Source organism: Fragaria vesca, linkage group LG5 (assembly GCF_000184155.1).
Source record: "Fragaria vesca subsp. vesca linkage group LG5, FraVesHawaii_1.0, whole genome shotgun sequence".
NCBI classification, from domain to species: domain Eukaryota; kingdom Viridiplantae; phylum Streptophyta; class Magnoliopsida; order Rosales; family Rosaceae; genus Fragaria; species Fragaria vesca.
In genome coordinates this window covers 25,077,094-25,098,500 of record NC_020495.1, presented here as the reverse complement: position 1 = coordinate 25,098,500, position 21,407 = coordinate 25,077,094, and the positions used below count along the sequence as shown (strand labels likewise).

Below are 21,407 nucleotides of genomic sequence, written 5' to 3'. Positions count from 1 at the left end.
TTTTTTTAAAAGGTATTCCAAAAAACACATATTTTTTTTTAAATTGTAATTTTTTATTTACTTAATAAAGAAAGACATTTTTACCCTTCATTAAAATGATAACATGAGTGACACGTCAGCAAATAGACGGCGCGAGGAAAGAAAATGGCCTCCGGCCTTTCATCGGTAGCGAAAATGAAGTTTGGGTACCACATTGGTAGTTTTGTGAGTGAGGGTATCACTTTGACCGTGTCACAAGAGTTTGGATACCGGTGCTACCAAAACTTCTCAAAAATAACGGGCATGACAGCACCTAACGGGTACTTTAGTGAAATCGGTGTTCACTCATCAGACCCAGGGAACAGAGAGCCCACGATTATAGCCTAGGCCCAGGCTCATTTTTTAAGCCCAATCGGGAGTCCGTTAAAATGTTCAGAGAGAGAGAGAGAGATCAGCAATATGGAAGCGAAACAAGACGTGTTATCCAGTGCGGCGAAGAGTATCACAGCATCACCAATTCAGGAACTCTCTCATCTTGCCCAGAGATGCAACGCCATCAACCTCGCCGAAGGATTTCCCGACTTCCCTGCACCTTCCCACATCAAAGACGCTGCCATTTCCGCTATCAATTCCGACTTCAACCAGTACAGGTTTGATTATTTTGTATTCAGACTTCTGCAACTTCTTTTTAGAGCCATGTAAACTTTGACCTCCAATGATCATATTTAATTCAGGCACGTACAAGGAATATGTGACCGCGTGGCAATCATAATGAACCAAATGCACGGATTGGATGTCAACCCTCTTACTGATATAGCTATTTGTTGTGGCCAAACTGAAGCATTTGCGGCAGCAGCGTTTGCTAGTATTTTCCCTACATTTCTCACTCTTAGTTTCTTTCCTTCTCAATTTTTTAATTTTTAATTTCTGTGGTTCATATATAGGAATTGTTTTCCTCTTCTGTTTGGACAGTAATAGACAAGGGTGATGAAGTTGTACTGTTTGACCCTTGTTATGAAACATATGAAGGGTGCATTAGGATAGCTGGGGGAGTTCCAGTAAGCTAGCCTCTCTACATCTTATATATCACTGGCTTTTATTACCTATCCACTGCAGGCATGGAGTATGTACTGATTGTATGAATCTGTACTACTTTTGTCAATACAATGATCCACTATCTTAGGTATATGTGCCCCTTGATCCACCTCATTGGACCTTGGACCCTAACACATTCATCAAGTCTTTTTCTGGGAGAACAAAAGCTGTAGTACTCAACAGGTTAGAAGCAACCAAATGCACTCGTTCATACCTATGTTATGACTGTTGTTGCAAGCTCATCATCCATAAATTACATGTTTCTTTTATTTTTCTTTTCGAATTTGAAATTACATTACAGTTTGATAGGATTCCCTCCTTTACTAAATATTGGTCGTTGATATGGAGAAAATTTCAGACATATGGTCTGTAGTTAAAGCGAATCGCAAAAAGTCTGAAAGGGTGAATGTGCCCTGCATTTACAAATTATATGGACTGCATATTTTGGAAAGAAATGATATTTCTCATATTATGTTTAAGGGGTTTAATGATGTAAACGTTGCACAGTCCTCACAATCCAACTGGCAAAGTTTTCACAAAAGATGAACTTGAGATTATTGCTGGAGAATGTCGCAGCAGGAACTGCCTAGCTATAACAGATGAAGTATGATATTATTTTGCTTCAAGTAACAAATTTTAGGCATTCACAAATATGGTAGCAGATATTTCTCCAGGCTCCTATATATAAAAGAATTAAAAGGTACACAATCAGTATTTGACATTTTGACTGCTAACTTTTGGAAAAAAAATTTCATTTTGACTCCGCAGGTATATGAACATATAACATTTGACAGTGAGAAGCATATATCCCTTGCCTCGTTTCCAGGAATGCAAGGACGGACCATTATCACATCTTCCTTATCTAAAACGTTCAGTGTCACAGGTCATAGTTATCTTTTTCTTTAACTTTTATGCTTGTTACTAGATTACGTTGGGCCATTCTTAATTGCTTCTAAGCTGAAAGTTTTTTTTTTGTGCTCCAAAGTTTTTAGAATCTCACTGTTTTATTTTTGGAACCTTGGATCTTGTCTATCAGGATGGAGGATTGGATGGGCAATTGCTCCAGCTTTTATTGCCTCTGCTATCAGAAACATTCATGTGAAAGTTACCGATTCTGCACCAGCACCTTTCCAAGAAGCTGCCTTGACTGCTTTAAGAAGCCCCCTTGAATACTTTGAATCATTGAGAAGCGTAATGTCCTTAGTTTTGTGATTTTCATGCAATTGATAGTGGCTTTCATTGTTCATAGTAATCTTTCTCATGCTCAGGATTATGAATCAAGGAGAGATTACGTCGTCAATCTACTTGCTAGAATTGGATTCAAGATTCATTTCAAGCCTCATGGTGCATTCTTTTTATTTGCAGAGCTGCCTGAAAATTGCCCACTCTCTGATGTATGCTTGTCTTCTATGTTGTTGGGATGTTAATGAATCATTCAATTCTTTTGTCAGGGTTGTTTGCATTTCTCCGTGCTGCTTGCATGCTATACTCATTTTAGTTGTTTTAAGTGATAAGGTTCTTGTGTTTTCAGGTAGAATATGTTCGAAAGTTAATCCAACAAGCAGGAGTAGTGGCTGTGCCAGGATGTGGATTTTTTCATGCAGACTCATCTGTGGAGAAACTTGCTCAGGAGCGTTATAGCTATCAGGATAGATACATCAGATTTGCATTCTGTAAAAATGATCAGACTTTGGCTTCTGCAGCAAAAAGACTTGGGGAGCTTTTGGATACTGCAGGGTGTCTCAAGCTTAAATGATTTCGTAGCGCTCAAGAATACCTCTTATTTGTGTACTGAAATTTTCAGATGATTAGAATACAACTTAACTGAAGGTTATGTAAACTTGTATTTGACTGAATATTCAGAATAGGTACTCATATTCTTGGGCCTTTTATCTCCAAAAAGGACAAAACAGGAAAGCTTGTTGTCGGACAGAGCAAAAATAGAACAAAAAAAAGCCCTGATGCTTTAGGACAATCTGTTATTTAGGGATGCGAAAAGATAGTTTGTGTACAAGTTATCACACAGTTTAAGCTAATGCTACAAGATATATCAATTGTTTGGTAAGTGCAAGCCAGGCAGCTAAAGAAGAGTAATCCAAGACGATGGAAAACGTGTTGTCACTTTTCAGTTTAGGGGCTAGAATTGAGGGTTGATCAGGAAGATAGACCCAAGAATGTTGTTTGAGGAACCACTGACCTTTGGTGCATATTTATGATGGAAAGTTATAGTTAAGCTATAGAGGTGTATAGACTATAGAGACAATAGTTACACTGAAAAGAATCTTCACGTTCCATTGGTTATGTGAATGAACTCAATCAAGTCTCGTTTGGTACTTGTGAATCTTGGGGAAACATGATTGGATTACCATATAATACAAGAACATGGAATGCAAGCAAAAAAATAGAAAAGAAGAATGTGCACGAAAAATATGCCCTTATAGCCTACAATGTACGTGTGATTGTGAAAACAAAACAACTTAACTTTAAAATAATATTTCTCATCATTAGATTTAAATCTAACTGTGGTTGACCATGAGTCCCTTGGTCTGTAGTTGCCCAAGTGAACATGACTGAGTTTCAGATAATATGCAATTTAGTGAAGCGCTTGGCGCTATAGCAGTTTAGATGCCTGTTTTGCAATTCATGTGTCGTCAGTCATTAAGTTCGGGTTATCAAATGTCTAAACGAGTTTTGGGAAGAGTTGTCATATGCTATATCCATAATTCATAGAAATATTCACCTGAACTAACTAAGAAAACAATGTTCAACCACCACCGGATAGAAATAATTATCAGAAAGGGATGTGAAATCCACACACCTCAAATTAAAATCCACATACTATTTTTCTTGTTTTGGTTAACACATTCATAAAAAAAAAAAAATTTAAAGTCACTAAAAAAAAAATTAAAAGTTAACAAAAAAAAATGTATAAATTTCAATTTGGGGCGTGGATTTCACACAGAAATTATCAAAACTGATGGTTACATTTTGTTGTTCTCAGTCTTAACCAAATGGCAGTTATACCCTTCAAAAAATGTAGCGTGACTCATTGCTTATACGGGGGACGGGACACCGGGGACAGAAGAAGACCAGTGAAGACAGAGAAGTGGAAACTGAAAAATGTCTCCGGTCATTGACGTCGCTCCTCTTCTCCACCCCTACAGAGGCAGAGACACAAACAGAGACACGGACAGAGACGGAATCGTACCATCCAACGGCGAAGGAGCTCCGACAACTGATCAACGCATCGTCTCACTCGACGTCTTCCGTGGCCTCACCGTTGCGGTATTATTGTCAAATATACCCCATGTTTCTTTGATTTCTGATTCATTTACAGTAATTCAGTTCAATTCCACTTCATTTGCTATATACTGCATACAATAATTGCCAGAATTAATATATTTTGACATTTGTTACTCTAGTTATTATCCAATTTCTTGACTTTCACCAGTTTTCTGTAACAATTTAACAGTTGATGATTTTGGTTGACGGTGCTGGAGGAGCTTTCCCATCCATAAATCACTCTCCCTGGTTCGGTGTTACACTTGCAGATTTTGTAATGCCATTTTTCCTTTTTCTTGTCGGTGTCTCTGTTGCTCTAGCATTCAAGGTATGTTTTTATTTCTTGTACATACTCCCCTTCTTGTTTCCGGAGTGCCTGATCTATGTGGCTGTGGTTTTATCTTCATCAAATTACTTGATTATGTGAGTGCAGAAGCTTGCCTTTTTCTTTGAGAATTACACTCTTTGCTGCAATGGATTTCTTCTATGCACTACTTACAGATTTCCATGTGTTGCACTGATGCTGTCTGTTACCAACTTACCATGCAGAAAATATCAAACAAGACAACTGCCACGAAGAAAGTCATGCTTCGAGCTATGAATCTCTTCCTCTTGGGCTTGTTACTGCAAGGTATGTTTCAAACTTGATGCGAACTACAGATTCCTTGGTTGTTTTAGCTATATTCCAATTGCACGTTTTCTATTTATTGCAATCAATATTTCATGCTTACCATTGTATAACAGGCATGCAATACTAGATATGAAGCATCCTATACATATATATGTACAGTCAATTTTATAGTGAATCTGGTAAATGAAAACTGGTTGTCTCTTGTTTTTCGGAATGTCTTGTTAGGTGGGTATTTCCATGGGCGTAAACATTTAACATATGGAGTTGATGTCAGAACAATACGTTGGCTGGGTGTACTACAGGTATTTAGAAAAAGTAGTAAATTTCATACTATTATGGATGATGAGTCTGGAAGTTCATATTATTTTCTTTCCTTGGGAGTTATTTCACTTTTTCTTAAAATGGATCTTGTAATTTCCAGAGGATATCGATTGGATATCTGTTGGCTTCAATGTCAGAAATCTGGCTTGTTAACAACATAAGGGTCGACTCACTGGTTGATTTTGCTAGGAAGTACTACATTCAGTGGTTAGTTCTGCTCTATATTTCTTTGGTCCTCATATGTTCATTTTCTGGGAATTTATGAAATTTTAATCTGCCTATGTGAGAATAAAATCATCACGGCTAGCTGCTATGTAGATCATTAAGAATTAGATTACCAATGCATAGATTTCTTTTTCTGTTTCAATATTCTTGATCATGGGTTGAACCTTATGTGCCTGAATGCAGGTTGTTTGCTATTGGATTGTGCTCATTTTATATGAGCTTGCTGTATGGCCTCTTAGTTCCAAGTTGGGAATATGAAGCTCCACGCATGAACTTGTCTTCTCTTACCTCTATTACTCAAACTGTGAGTTAAATTTCTCTTTCTTTGCATTACTAATTGTCGATAGACAGTACTGATGTTGTCATGTTAGGTGGACGAGCCTGTTTAAATTATTCAAATACATCGGCTTTCAGATTTTAAGGATATTTTAACATAAATTTTGTCATCGAATAAATTATGGAAGATATAATGAACAAACTAACAGATTCAATACTTGCAAAGAAATTTTGTCATTGAATAATTTTTTCACCAAAGAAATTTTGGAAGATAGAATGAACAAAGTATGCTTAACTTCATCAATACTTGCAACATTGAGATTCAAAATGTAGATGACAGGTCCATAAACATTCAGACAGATGTCCATTGAGCCGAAAGTACATGAAGATCCATCTACATAATATAGTCATCAAATCACATAAACAAAATTGTTCAAATAATTTATTTTCTGACCAACAAATACATATATAAGCATATTACTTATTGATAGGGTTGGTGGGTCGTGGGTGCTTGACCTGAAATCTAGTTTTTTTCACTTCCAGTTTCATCCAAATGTTGGTTGCAATATGGTAAATTGCTTCCTAATACCAAGGATATCAGTACAATATCACATTCTATTTGCAAAGCATTGGGGACAGTTGCTTCACCCCATGAGCTGTGTTAGTCACAGAGATCTATCGACAGATTCTTCAAACCTTGTGAACAACTGAACTTCATTGTTACCTATATGATATTCAACAATTTGACATGAAAATGATGTAAATAACTTAATCAGTGTTGACTACTGAAATGCTGAGTGGCTACGTACACTATGAGTATTTTGCCTTCAGTTGCCTCCAAACTGAAACACCATATTTATTTTGTAGATTTATTGTGATGTGAGGAGTAGTCTTCAACCTCCTTGCAATGTTGTTGGTTTCATTGATCGGATTATATTGGGTGAGCATCATCTATATCAACATCCCGTTTACAGAAGAACCAAGGTCATTCTCCTAGGCCTTCTCTTTAACTGCATTACTGAATGTGGTATATGGGATTTTATCCTCTTTTTAAAACAGTTTTTGGTCTATTTTGAAATATGTTAACCCTGTACGCCACAGGAATGCAGTATTAATTCTCCCGACTATGGACCTCTGCCACCTGATTCTCCTGGCTGGTGCTTTGCTCCATTTGACCCAGAGGGCATATTAAGGTTGATTTCTGTCCTCCCTGCCTGTATCTCTTCCCTTCCCCTCCCTCCCTCCCTCTGATTCTCTTTATACGTGTTGTATGGTTTTGTTATTGATTAATAAGTATAATTGGTCTTTGACTTATATACCTTTGTCTTGTTCCTAGTTCTCTGATGGCTGCTGTTACTTGTTTTGTGGGATTGCACTTTGGGCACATATTATTGCATTTTAAGGTATGATGCTTCTTTTTTTTATGAATTACACCGTCCATTGCTGTGGAATAGTATGTTATGAAGTCTTATACTTGTCAAGATTTGGCCCTTTGATGGATTGTTTCATGGCCTAGCTTGAATCTTTTGCTGCAGGACCAAAACCAAAGAGTAATGTTATGGTGCATGTCTTCCTTTCCTCTTGTAATCTTTGGTTTTGTTTTGGAGATGCTAGGTATATCTTTTAGTTATAATTATTTTATTCTTTTATTTTTATTCTTAATTATAATTATATATTTTTGCAAAAGGAGTTCACTGTGTTTCCTCTGAGAGTAATGGACGGTGTATCAGGTATTCCTTTCTGTAAACCACTGTACACACTGAGCTATACATGCATTACAGCGGGAGCATCGGGATTGATCTTAAGTATTATCTTCTATATAGTAAGTTGTACTTCTATGCAATGATTTTGATCAAATCAGAGATGTATTCCTTAAGGAAAGGTGATCAGATGGGCTCAATTTAATTCCGTGCATTGTTGAACTGATATGGATACGTTTAAAGAAATCTGAATGGATATACCATAATTTGCTTGTGATTTTGACACACTGAGAGCAGGCTATAGTTTGACATGGTTCTTTTGACTTGCATAATGTTCTTAAATCCTTATATTACAAGGATTGGCAGAGAGTTGAATGATATACATTATAGGAAGAAGAAATAATTGGCAGATATTTTTCCAAAGATTAATGTGCCTTGTTATGTGCAGGTTGATGTCAAACATTTCAGAAAGCCCACATTATTGTTGCAGTGGATGGGGATGAATGCGCTCCTTATATATGTTTTTGCTGCTTGTGACCTTTTCTCAGTAGGATTACAGGGTTTCTATTGGCGGTCCCCTGAGAACAACTTGGTAGGGTACCTTTCTTTGCTGTGCAGTAATCTTTCAAGATACTGAGTTACTGTTGACTTGGGGAGTTCTGAATATGTTCATTAGTTTGGAGGAATGAAATACATACTAAATAATTCAGACTGAATATGACATGCAGGTTGATGGAGCCGAAGCATTATTGCAGGTGATAGTCCATTCAAAGAACTGGGGTACCTTAGCGTTTGTAATAATTGAGATTTTATTTTGGGGTCTTGTTTCGGGGTTTTTACACATAAAAGGTGTATATATAAAACTTTAATAAGATATATCAAACCTATGCCCCCTGTAACCTTCAGTGGGGGGTATTACATTACTGTAAATTACAGACTTAATCAGTGACCAAGCCTCCTATTAATTAATTGAAACTCGAGTCAAAATGATTATAATAGTTACCATATCTTCTGATTTAACATGACAGTGGGTTAGCGTTGGCCGGTCCTCGTTGTGCTTCTTTGTAGTCCTTGTTTTTCAGCACTTAAAAAAAAAAAAAAAAAACGTGACAGTGGAAAAGGTTCCAGCAACCCTGCTAATCCGATTCCTCCTGCAGCTTGACCCTTTACTACTGTGAATCGTGGGCGATTTAATGTGGCCAATGATGACTGGTCCTCTTGATATCCGTCTGCCCCGCCACAACTATATTCTCTCCATGGACAAGTACAAGAGGCTGTGCTTGGTCTGCCAAATCTTCGAAGAATGACTTTCTCGAGGGGTGATTCGTGCTCGTTGCCTTTTTAGCTAGGGCGGAGTGGTTAACTCTGTTACTGTTGAACCGTTGGGTCATGACTGGTACCGAGTTATGTTTGGAGCAGAAGATCTCCGGTTTGTCTTTGACAACTGTTCTTTTTTTTTTTTGGATAACCGTGGATTCCCTTATCTTATGGGTAAAATCAAGGAAGAAAATTTCGGTGATTACGGAAATTTCGACCCTTTAAAAGATGAAAATTTCGATGGAAATTTCAGAGAAATATCAATTACAGTAAAAAATGAGAAAATTTGAAGAAAAACAAGGAAATTTTAAACCAAACTTTAAGAGATGTTTTTATATTATGTACTATATTTGAAATGAAAACCTTGAATAAATATTGATATAAGGGAGTTGTAGTAAGTTAAGGTGAAAAAGTTAGTATCGAACCATTAATAATTCTTAAAAGTTTACTTTACACAAATTTTTTTTTATGGCTGGAAACTCAAAAGGAGGCTAGGTCATCACGCCTTATATACATATGATACATTTCACATATAATTACATAAGTACTTTAAAACCACGTAGAAGACCTACGAGGTACAAAATTTTCACTATCTTTATCGTCTCTCTGTGTAGAGTCTTCAATGTATTGTGAAGAATATTGGGAAATGTCGGGAAATTTCGTAAAATATCGGGAGATATCGGGATATATCGGAAGTTTCAGATGAGAAATGCTTGGGAGGGTAAAGATATATTGTTGGGTGAGAAAAACGAAAATTTCGGCAAAATATCGCAGAAATTATCGATTTTTTACTCCTTGGGTAAGATTGCCTTTTTTGCCCATTCATATGTGGAATAGAAGAGACCCTCCTATATTGCTTCTCAGATTGGTAGCTTTGTTCGCATTGAACCTTTTACCTTGGATGGTTCTCGTACGTACTATGTATGCTCGTATCTGTGTGGAAATGTCTTTGGATGTTGCTTGGCCTAGGGATATCTACGAATGCCTACCTTGATCCAGACTGTTGAGCTTGCACTGATTCATCTTAACTATGAGACCCTGTTAGAGCCCTGTTTTTATTGGTTGGCTTGATCACTTTATGGGTCAATGCCCGAATCGAACTGCTAGACGACACTACATCATGGTTAATCGTCATTCCGGTGAAGCTGTTGCATATCAAACCCAACCTACAACGCAAAAGATGCAAAGAGGGACCACTGATGCGTCGACGCTAAGAAGCAAGGGAAGAGCCATCGAGATTGAATGTTAAAGTTGTCGAACCAGGTGACCGGTTCCTACCCAAGCATTGATGTTAGGTTGAAGAGAGGAGAAGGCTTCCAAAATGGTGACCAAACCCCCTAATCCTAGCTCAGCAATGTCGCCGTACCAGGATCCTAGATTCTGGACCTAGTCGTCAGATTCGAGAGCCACACCGCATCGCCACAGAGTCACCCATGACGGCAACAAGAAAAAACTCACCAAACCCAAGGAAAAAGCTCCTCCGCACCTGCTCAGCCACCACCCACAACCCTCTACCTTGAAGATGCAAAGAGGGGCCTAGCCTTAACCGATGTGGCGACACTAGCTCAGAAGAAGTAGAAGATACACTACTGGAAATCATCTCTTAGGCGACGGAAAAAGTTTCGTCGTAAAGGAAAAAAATTCGTCGCCTAAGAAATGTTTAGCCGACTGAACAGTAATCCCTACACAGTTCGTCGCCTAACCAGATCTTAGGCGACGAAAGAATATGCGTTGCCTAGGATTAGCCGCGTAAGATCTATCTAAGCGACGAAAACCGACATCCCTGCTAAGTCTGTCACCAAAGTAATTCTTAGGCGATGGAGTTTGCTTCGTCTCATAAGCAGTTCTAGGCGACGATTTGGTCCATCGCTTTGGAGAAAATTAGACTTTATTCTCTGAGAGAACACATACTTGATATTTTAACTCTAGGCGACGGAAATTTATTTGTCGCCTAAGTGAAGCATTATTTAAACTCTACTCTAGTCCAGATTGGAAGTTTTTAGATTTTGGGTGGGAGAAAAAAAAATTATGTGGGAAAATTTTCCCTGAAAATTGAGTTTCGGGTGTAGTTCTTCAAGTTCGATCGGTCTATAATAAGCTTCACCCATTAATTCGTATGTAGCTTTTTACACTCTTTTTGTCACTTTTTTTCACCAAGTATTCCATGTTTTTCGGTGATCTTTCTCGTGACATTTTCGGTCTCTTTTTATTAATTAGTATCACTAGAAGTGATGAGCGGGTCTGAGAGGTCACAAACCGTTATACAAGCAGCAACTCCGAGAGGTCTCGAAACGTGTCGAGTGTGCCAAGCGAGCAACAACAAATGGTCTTAGTCTTTCAGAAGCTCGGCCTGCAACCTCCTCCTTAAGCTCGGCCTGCAACCTCCTCCTCCTCAATGTGTGACCTGACGACGATGATGATAGAAATGACAACAACAATTTCAACACATCTAAGTTTTTAGTGACTTAGATTTGTTTAATTAGTTTTTTTTTATTAAATACATAATTAATGTGTTATAATACTGTAAGTCGAACTCACGATCTCTCACTTACAAGGAGAGACTTATGCCACTAGACGCAACGGTACTAGGCGTTTTAGTTTAATTAGTTTGTATGAACAATTTTCTTGTTATAAATGAATAATGTTTATATTTATTATTCAGTCATAAATGTTATTAAATTATTATTTCTCAATTGTATTAAAAAAATTAAATAATGGTGAATTTTTAGAGAAATTAAGAAGTGGAGATGGAAATAGAAAGTTCGTCGCCTAGGAATGACCTAACGAGAGTACGTTCGTCGTCTAGGCTAATAACCTAGGCAACCGATCAGAATTGATGAAGCGTCGTCGCCTAGGAGGACATCTTAGGTGACGAACCTTCTACCTCCATCGCCTAAGATGCTAAGCTTTTCCATTGCATAAGTGCATGGACTACGAATGGTTGTCCGACACGTAAGGTGTTAGTCGACAGAGTTGTCTGTTTGAGAGGTCAAAAACCTTCCGTCGGTTAAAAGTTAAAACCGGCCTCATTCGATCGTGCTAAATTTTTTGTCGCCTAGTATCAAGTATACCTCACGCTTCCTAGTCGACGGAACTTAGACGATGGACCTTCTGTATACTAGAGCTAGCTAGGTTCCTAGACTACGGAAAGCAACGAATCGTTTCCGTTGCCTAGGAGCTAAATTTTAGTAGTGAGGACCATCGAGATTCCTTGTTAAATTGCCAAACCAGGTGACCGCGCCGGTTCCCACCCAACAAGCTACAGTCGAAAGGTATCAAAAGACTTTTAGAATTTCTAAATTGTATTCATCTTCTCCAAGAACGGAGTATTTATACAAGAGACTCCAATATCTATTAGGAAACTAATTACAAGAGAATATTTACACAATATTCCTAATAACAACACAAATAATTACAACCCTAATATTATGGATATTACTCACGTCAACACTCCCCCTCAAGTTGGCGCATACAGATCACAAATGCCCAACTTGTCAAGTGAGTCACGAAAAGCTTTACTTGAAAGAGCTTTCGTAAGGATATCAGCCAATTGTTCTTCAGTAGGGACATAGGGAAAGAAAATAACATGACCATCCAACTTCTCTTTAATAAAATGTCGATCAACCTCCACATGCTTCGTGCGGTCAGTAGGGACAAAGTATCGCATTCCAGAAAGAGTAGAATACTTGGAAGGACCCCAAACATCTGAATGAATTAATTCAAAAGGCATAGTACTAGAATGAAAACTCAAAGGATAGCTAGATCTATGACTCTTAGCCAAAGCACAAGTTTCACAATGCAGGATAGACTCATGAATTCCCAGAAACAACGAAGGCATGGACTTCTTCATAACTCCAAAAGACGGATGACCCAAACGTCTGTGCCACAACCACAACTCACTCAATCTGTCAGAATTCAATGTCAGGGCCAAAGGTTGTGCTGGTGCTTGTGTTGGCTCTGCGTACATGTAATCCAAGTGAAACAGTCTCCCCCTCAGGTCTCCCTTGCCAATGATTACCCTGGTGCACAGATTCTGAAAAACAACATACATTGGGTAAAAGGTTACAGAACACTTATTTTGAGAACTCAATTGGGATACTGACAAAAGATGATGAGACAATGAAGGTACATAAAGCACATCATGTAAAACAATGGATGGTGTAACCTGAACAGACCCAATACCTAAGACCGGAAACGACACACCATTAGCATTGGAAACATGAGATATACGAGGGGATGACATAGACAAAAAGAATGATTTATCATAGGTCATATGATCGGACGCGCCGGAATCAATTATCTAAGTTTCACTTCCAGTAAAGTCAGAAACATGTAAAGCAACTCCAAATTTACCTCGTGTTTCCTTAGTCGAGGAAACATTACCCTGTGAAGGGTCTTGCCCTTCAATGCCATAGAATCAGGTTCTGGCACCAATTGCACTGCTGCTTTGCCTCTTTGACTACCACCACGGCCGCCACGTCCTCCAATGTTGCCTCCTCTCCACCCAGGGTTGTAATTGGACTTCTGCAATCTCGGGCAGTTGCTCTTGATATGACCAGTTTCTTTGCAGTAGTGACAAATTATTTGTGTATAACTTTGATTATGCTGATATCCCTGATTACGTGATTGATACTGGTTTTGAGATGGGACGAGGATGGAGTTCCCAATATGAGCCTGAGGTTGTGGTTTAGCATGAATTGTTAAACCAGAAATTTCAGTATGGAGACCTTTTTGCGGCTGCTCTATTGGCTTCATCTCTTCGAATATAGGCAAAAGCTTGCTCCAATGTTGTGGAGTTGCAAGACGCAATAGCTCATTCTTTGGTCCTTCAAAAATGGGGATCTAAACCAGCAAGAAAAATATGAACACGCATCTTGTCTTGTTCATTCCTGTAGGTAGTGATATCTGCTCCACATGTCATAGGATTCGGATTTCTCTGATCAAGCTCCTGCCATATGGTCTTTAAACTTGCATAAAACGTTGCCACAGGCTGTCCACTTTGAGTCAGTTGGAAAGCTTTCACATTTAACTCATGGACACGAGCAAAGTCATTCCCATCATAATAGGTAGCAGCAACAGAGTCCCAGATTGCCTTAGGAGAATCAAAATTAGAAAACAACTCCATTACCTCTGGAGTCATAGCTTTCAGGAGAATCCCCATCACATTAGTATTCGCCGTATCCCAGTCATCGATCTTTGATCCTGCAGCAGGTCTTGGAGTGCTACCATCAACGTAACCCCACTTCCCCATTCCTTTGATATGGATCTTCATAAGCCTTTGCCACAACTGATAATTGTTACCATCAAGCTTGATGCCAAAACTCGAATTATCTGTAACATTCTGAACAACTACAACTTCACGGGTCATAGAACTCCCCTCACCAGATTCTTCCTTCTTCCCTTCGTTAACGTTCAGATCCACCATCTTCTTTTCTTCCTTCTTCCCTTTTTTTTTTTTTAAATAAAGAAGAACCCCAACACCACAAAGTATCAAACACCACCAAACTTCAAGAGGACCAGCTATCAAGAAGAATCAAACAAGCTGAACAACTTATCTTCAATTCAAGAAGACACGGCAGACCCCAGAAAAACTTTTACAACGTACCCCCAAAGAACCTTTAATTAGGTTGATCTATAACCCCCAAAAGAACCTCGCAGCGGAAATTGATGAGCAACACAGCCGAGTCCGAAAGGATCTCGGCTCTGATACCAAGTCGAAAGGTATCAAAAGACTTTTAGAATTTCCAAATTGTATTCATCTTCTCCAAGAACGGAGTATTTATACAAGAGACTCCAATATCTATTAAGAAACTAATTACAAGAGAATATTTACACAATATTCCTAATAACAACACAAATAATTACAACCCTAATATTATGGATATTACTCACGTCAACAGCTACCATCAATGTTTGGTCGATAGAGGAGTAGTGGAAGAGAGCAGAAGCAAAGGATAGAGATTCCGGATCAGACGCAGCCGACCCCAAAACCTAACAGCGGCGGACCAAGTCGAAAGAGAAAATAGAGAAACGATTGATCGTATTCGTACATGATGATTGGACGTTAACCTCTAGCTTATAAAGATTTTGGGTTACCCATTAACACGGTTCCAAATTAAACCCCTTAAAAAAAAAAAAATACTTGGGTTATATATAGTTATCATCTGCCATTTCTATTTTGTGGATATACTAACAGTTTGAAAGAAATAGCTACACAAAGACTATTCAAAAACTAAACAATACAAAGGCATTTCTTCATACATCTTCAGGTGAACGCAGTCTAATATCGGTTCTTAATTCATTGTTAGAATTAGCTAGCCAACACCTATAAGCTAGTACTATAATATGTATCGTTTAAATTTAAAATAGTTCAGCTTGAGCTATATATTTCAGTAATGGAAGCAATCAGTAAGCCGTAAGGGCGCACACTACATGCACGCATGCATGCATCGATATAATTAAGTTGTAACTGAAGCCATGGCATGTAACGTAATGCATTAAATTTAGACGGGTATTTAGAACCGATATTAGATAGCTAGTTTCAACTTAATTATATAATGATCGATGATGCAAGTATGAGCGATGGTATGCATGATCGGCCTCGGCAGTTTGTTGGTTTAATAATTGGCTTTAGCTTAACCAAATGACATTGGCGCCATTCAATCCAATGGTTGAAGTTTCATCTGGTGATAGAATTGAGCTATGAACTCCTCGGCCTTGGCGTCGATATGCTCATCCTCACCATCATATACATCAGTACCCTTGTCCTTGCTCTTATCATCGTCCTGCTCGCTCCGATCCAGCTCTTGTAGATTGACTGCAGAAGCGTATCGGCTCTGCATGCTATCTTCGGATGAGGATCTAGACATGAAATTGGTGGCGTCGGCCGGAGACATGGGTGGAGGGAGCACGTCTTCGTATCCAGCTTCAGACCCCGTTGGAGTAGAAGGTGCAGCGATCTCAAAGACAGGCGGCGAGCGGGGCGAGGAAGGGTTGTCCTGGAGGTGCAACGGCCTCATGGACCCCACGAGGCGCTTCCATGCGTTTTTGGAAGCGACTCTTTCCACGGAGGGGGCTTTGAGATTCTTTTTGCTGGGACGACGTCGGAGCAGAAACATGGCCGCCTGAAGAATTTGATTACCTCCACGCTTCTTTTTAGCGGCTTCTATTGTGCCTGGTATGGCCGGTGTGCCTGGTGTTCCCGGAGTGAGCGGGGCTGCTTCATTTTCATGATCCCCGCGGTGATCAGTGGCTTGATTGGTGTGGTTGGCTGGGATAGCGATCACCAGCTGCTTGTTGTCTACCTGAGCCATTATTGTTTATGTATAGATAAATATAATAGGATAGTTCGGAGATCTAGATAGATCGAGTCTCGATCGTAGAGTTTCGAGATCTCCTCCTTCTCCTTCCCGCGGTAGTCTCCTCCCTGCGTTGAGCAGGGTGAGATGCGGGAGGAAGCTTTGGCAAGAAAGCTGGTATAAATCTCTATATATACTGATTAGGAATATGCGAAAATATGAGCTAGCTAGCAAGCTGGCGCCTGATATACCTATATGGTTCACCATTAACGAACTACGATTTGGTTATATATAACCGGCCACCTATTGCCAGGCTACGTACCTTAATTCTTGCGCCTTTAATTCGTCTCTGCCTCCTCTTCCAACAATTTAGTTAGATCATCCATTGGATTCGAATTATTCATCGAATATTATGTGTACTAATTATACCTATTTCGAATCATTACAGCTTTAGTTAGTTACGATCGATTTTCTTGCCAGCTATGATTGACCCTAATAAATCGTTTATTCAATCTACGTATAAGTTGTCCATGTGGTAAGATTGACAAGGCCCTTGTTTGAGCGAAAAATCTCACTCAAGTTTGAGCCCCTACAAACACAATTCTCATATTTTTAGGTTGCTAAGTACGAAGGGACCTACATGACCCAATGACCCCGGTAAAAAGTGTCAATTTCCAAGAGAGTCAAGGCCATCTTGAGGCCTGATTGCGGATTCTTGCGGGTTCAAAAACCTTAGGCCAGACTGCTCTCACGTGGTAATGGTTTGAAATCAGATGTTAGTTAGGTTTATGTGAGTCACATTCGGTTCACAATCTAAATACTCAATTCCAAATTTATGTATAATTAAGTTATCAAGTTTGATGCATGTAGTTACATGTAAGTTAATTGAGCTTCATGTCACTAATGAGCCCGTGCGAAACTCACATGAGGTAAAACCTTTTCGAAAGAACGAAAGACCCATTGAATGACGAGAGGGGATTCTCAAATCCAAAAAACTCAGCAGCCGAGCGGGAACAAGATTGTTGCGGACCAAGGAAATTGAACGGCAAACCATTAGGGCTAGCCATCATAGAGAAGCGATAGCGAGAGCTCTTATATAAGGTCCGGTTCAAAGGACAACGAACTTAACACAAATTTTGACATTGTTTCTTAGTTATTGGATTTTAAAACAATAAATAATCTAGATCAATTTTAAATATGATGACAACAAATAACTAATTCACGTGACAAATAACGTGGACTTACCTAATTAACATTAACATGTGACGTAACAAAACCCTCACAGATTAACTATTAACATGTGATTTTACTGTTAACGGCGGTTAACTGTTTAATTTACATTTGAGCCCTTCGAATTGAAATTATGTGGTCTATATGTTGCCACGTGTCTTGATACCACTTGGCGTACAACACTTTGGCGTAGTCCAGCCCTTTCCTTCAAAAGAATCATCAAACAAATTACAAATATAGCTGATTTCCTTCAGGAAAAAAAAAAAAGGATTCAAATACTTGTACATAGTACATGATGATTCAAGCCACATTAACTGTGTTGCACATCCCTGGGTTCCTAATACACCAAAGTGGCTGAATAGGTTCAGCTCTGACACCTCTAGCGACAATTCTACTCCTCCATTCATTGAAGCGATCAGTTGCCTCTCCAAATCTCTTCATACCTTTATCATCCCGGTTACCTGACCACAATGACTCTGCCATTGCTGAAGCTCGTGGCCAAATTCGTGCATCCAAAACTGTTGGATCCGCTTGCTCAGACCAAAGCGCCACCTCTCCACCTAATACCAATTTAGCCTCATCCTCAGTTAGACCATATGTAATATCATAATTATATATGGTTTGCCATGTTTTGAAAGGCCCGCACCATGACCCTCCATTTTTTGTGTCATGACTAGGAGTTTGTTGATCGTACATGCTATCGTTTCCAAGAAAGTCACCGTGACCACAATCCAAGTAGTAGAAATCTGAGGATGACACAATTGTACGGTACCCAGAAGACACAATTCGTTTAGTGTTGTTGTGTCCATTGTTCCATGTCTGTAGGATGGTACTCTCTCGAGGAAGAACTGATGATTGCACCTTAATGTTATCATCTAGTAACACGTCTTCCCAGTATACCACTGTCTTGTTATGAGATACAATGTAAGGGAATGTGGAATTGACAAAAAGCTCAAGTAGCTGACTAAGAGTTCCTCCCTTAGATAAGAAGGATTGAATGGTTGGATCCGCTTTCCAACAACCTGGTACGATCTCATCAGCACCCGCATGGTAAAATGGTTCAGGGAATAATGTCGCCACATCATGTATAACGTTTTTGAGTACTTGATAGGTCATGGGGTTCAAAGGATTTAGATGTCCTGTTCCTGGTTCGGACGCGAGTCGGTCACCCCAGTCAGCTCCTGCTGGCCACCAGAACATATTTGCACATGATACTATATCGGGATAGGCTGCAGCCCATGATCCTGTATGGCCTGTATGCACAATATTTCAAATTCAAATAGTGTTTATTTGGTTTAAAATCTTCTCTACGATCGTAGTGAGACTCCAGTAAGGTTACAGTAACATTTCTTATATGTTCCATTTCATAAAATATTTTACTTTGAGAATTCATGTAACCACATACCAAAGAAATAGTCTCAGCCTATAAGGCAAACAAAACAACCAGGCAGCACGTCTAAGACGAACAACAAACAAACTTACAAAAACCAAATACCCTAAGGCAGAAACACAAATTCAAACACATCATCATGAGGAGGTAATGATCCTCCATTCCTGGAGAAGAGCCTGATTGGAAGAACTGTGCTTGAGCTTTAAAGAAAGTAACCTGCTTCTAATAGTGTTGGTAATTGCCTTAAGGGTAACCATTAGAGGCTTGCGATCATTTCTGAAAATTCTGTTGTTTCTTTCTCTCCAAATCGCATAAACAATTGCTCCCAAACAAAGCTTTTTAATCTCAGCAGACAAAGACTTACTACGAAATAGTCTTCTTCAAAGTAGTAAGATCCTCCATAAAGTAAAATAAGTTGACGAAGTAAAGTGATATACATATTTTAGCATATTCTAGTATTTCTCATGTTGACAGAGTGGTTTCATACTTGCATCCTTACATCTTAGAGTGCATTACTTATAATCATGTAACACATGATTCACTGGGTTCAAGTGTTGTGTATATATGATAAGTGCTTCTCAAATTTTTCAAGAAATAAATATATTTGAAGTTGAGGATATTGAGAAAGATTGACAAAGTGTCAAATGAACAAGTACTGTGAACAGTACGGTTACCACTCTTGGCTGACGAGAATTACTAAATCGTTCAATGTGTTGCTCCTAACTCCTAATTCCTATGAAGTTTTTTCCAACTAAGGCCAAGAATCAAACAGTGAAATATGTATATGGTTGCATTGACGTGGTAGTCAGTAAACTAAGTGAGAAACGGAAAGGATCGGAAACTAACCAGGTGAGTCGATTTCCGGGAGAACCCGGACACCATGCTCCAAACCAAACTCGACAATCTTGGTGACATCCGCGGGAGAGTACTGCATACTAGATCCATAGGACCCTTTGGAGGCCAATTCAGGCTCGGAAGGCACGACTAGCGGGAAAGAATGGGAGTCGGTGATGTGCCAATGGAACACATTGAGCTTATTGGCGCTCATGGCCTCGATGGTCCTAAGCAAATCCTCAACTTCGTAGTAGTTCCTAGAAGTGTCAAGCATGAGCCCTCTATGCCCGAACAGTGGGGAGTCCCACACGTACACCCCCACGGCCACAAGCGACGGATCCCCCCACACCAGCTGCGACAATGTCTCGAGACCCCTCATGGCGCCCCATGCGGTCTGCGCCTTCAGATGGGCGGTTCCCCCGGCGGCGGGGATCGTAAGCGTGTACGACTCGTCCACACCATGGTGAAGCGGAGCAGTGAGATCGGAAACTGTGATGGCGAGGCTGAGAAGCGGCGGAGCAGAAGTGTTGAGGCGGACGGAGGAGGAGGGGTTCACCAGGGGGAGGTGGTGCTCGGTGAGAATAAGATGCTGGTAGCGTTTGGCAGCGGAGGAGAGGTAGCGATGATCTGGGGATATGATGTTGAAATTAGGGGAGAGGGGGTTGGCCTGCGGCTGAGGCCACGAGAAGTTTCTTGGCATGGGCCACACATTGATGGATCCGGAGATGGGGGAAGCCAATAACAAGCAGCCTAGGGCGATAGAGATGATGATGCTGAAGAGCATGTTGTTGTTAATAAGAAATGGACTGTTGGCCGGCAGATGGAAACAGTGAGCTGAGGAAGACGCAAGTGACGGACTCTGCTTAAATACCAATCGAGCGGACTCTGCCGCCCGGGCACTCCTATCCTTGTTTCCTAATTAGTTTGTTGCTCTAATGCTTTGGCGTTTTGCTTTTAACCCTTTTGCTCCACGGCCGTTTGCTATTGGAAAATTCGTTGCTATTAATTGGAAAAATTCGTTGCTATTAATTATATAGTTTGACAAAATTATATTCTGAATCCAATGCCGTCGCGGTCAACTTACCGGCAACAAAACTATATACTAATCTTGTTTGCCATTTTGATGCTTCGTCTAACTTGTTTCACTGCCAGAGTGAGACAGATGGACAACTGAAATAAGGTCGAGATAACCAAGGATATGCCTATATTGAAATAATCACCTGCTAAAACCCATGGGTACTCTTGTTTGTTTTATGCCTAATAATAATTTGGCATCACTACCGAATTGAACATCATAGTACTCATGGATGCAATTGGTGACACATGATAGTGGTTGAATGAATTGAACTGATTCCAGAGTAAGACGCAACTTCTGAGTTTTGATTTGCATGTACATTGTCATGCAATTTGGATTCCAGTAATGTGAATTCATCTACCTTAGGCACTTGTTTCCAAGTCCTTGCGAGTTGAAACATGATCATTTATAGGTAAAAGAGCAATGCTGCCCCATGTAATAGATTACTTTTTCAGCTGAAATTTTGTTTCATTTATGTTCAAATTCATATATATATATATACACACACACAATGTTGATCAGGTGCGGACGTCCGCATCAAAGTTTTGGTACGGATTTTCATTTTTACACCACTTTTCGATCGAATTTCCTCATCTCCACCGTCTAGTATCTAGATAATATTGTGTAAATTATCTCTGCAAAATTTCAGCCAATTTGGTGATCATTAAGGCCCTCAAACTCGAAAAACAAATGGACGGACTGTATTCTGTCCGGTTGTGTTCATACCAGAAAAACTCGAGTTTGAGGGCATTAA

General features: G+C 39.6%; 3 protein-coding genes across 3 annotated transcripts; 2 read left to right on the top strand and 1 right to left on the bottom strand.

Moving 5' to 3' along the window:
* The first annotated feature begins 438 nt into the window (after positions 1-438).
* Positions 439-3,047, top strand: LOC101306636 (kynurenine--oxoglutarate transaminase-like). Its single transcript, XM_004300429.1, has 9 exons — positions 439-629; positions 714-844; positions 952-1,037; positions 1,163-1,257; positions 1,582-1,678; positions 1,843-1,957; positions 2,111-2,265; positions 2,343-2,468; positions 2,606-3,047. The coding sequence occupies exons 1-9, from the start codon at positions 439-441 to the stop codon at positions 2,828-2,830; spliced, it is 1,221 nt and encodes a 406-aa protein (XP_004300477.1). The 3' UTR covers positions 2,831-3,047.
* A 1,108-nt stretch (positions 3,048-4,155) lies between these two features.
* On the top strand, positions 4,156-8,449 carry LOC101306341 (heparan-alpha-glucosaminide N-acetyltransferase-like). The gene is made up of 13 exons (XM_004300428.1): positions 4,156-4,359; positions 4,547-4,684; positions 4,906-4,987; positions 5,213-5,289; positions 5,409-5,515; positions 5,717-5,837; positions 6,677-6,793; positions 6,911-7,002; positions 7,146-7,212; positions 7,345-7,423; positions 7,540-7,631; positions 7,958-8,101; positions 8,238-8,449. Exons 1-13 carry the CDS (start codon positions 4,195-4,197, stop codon positions 8,376-8,378), a joined length of 1,422 nt encoding a protein of 473 aa, XP_004300476.1. The 5' UTR covers positions 4,156-4,194; the 3' UTR covers positions 8,379-8,449.
* A 9,205-nt stretch (positions 8,450-17,654) lies between these two features.
* LOC101307023 (beta-hexosaminidase 2-like) lies at positions 17,655-20,362 on the bottom strand. The gene is made up of 2 exons (XM_004301762.1): positions 19,591-20,362; positions 17,655-18,607 (listed from the first exon to the last, which is right to left on the bottom strand). The coding sequence occupies exons 1-2, from the start codon at positions 20,360-20,362 to the stop codon at positions 17,655-17,657; spliced, it is 1,725 nt and encodes a 574-aa protein (XP_004301810.1).
* Positions 20,363-21,407: the final 1,045 nt, after the last annotated feature.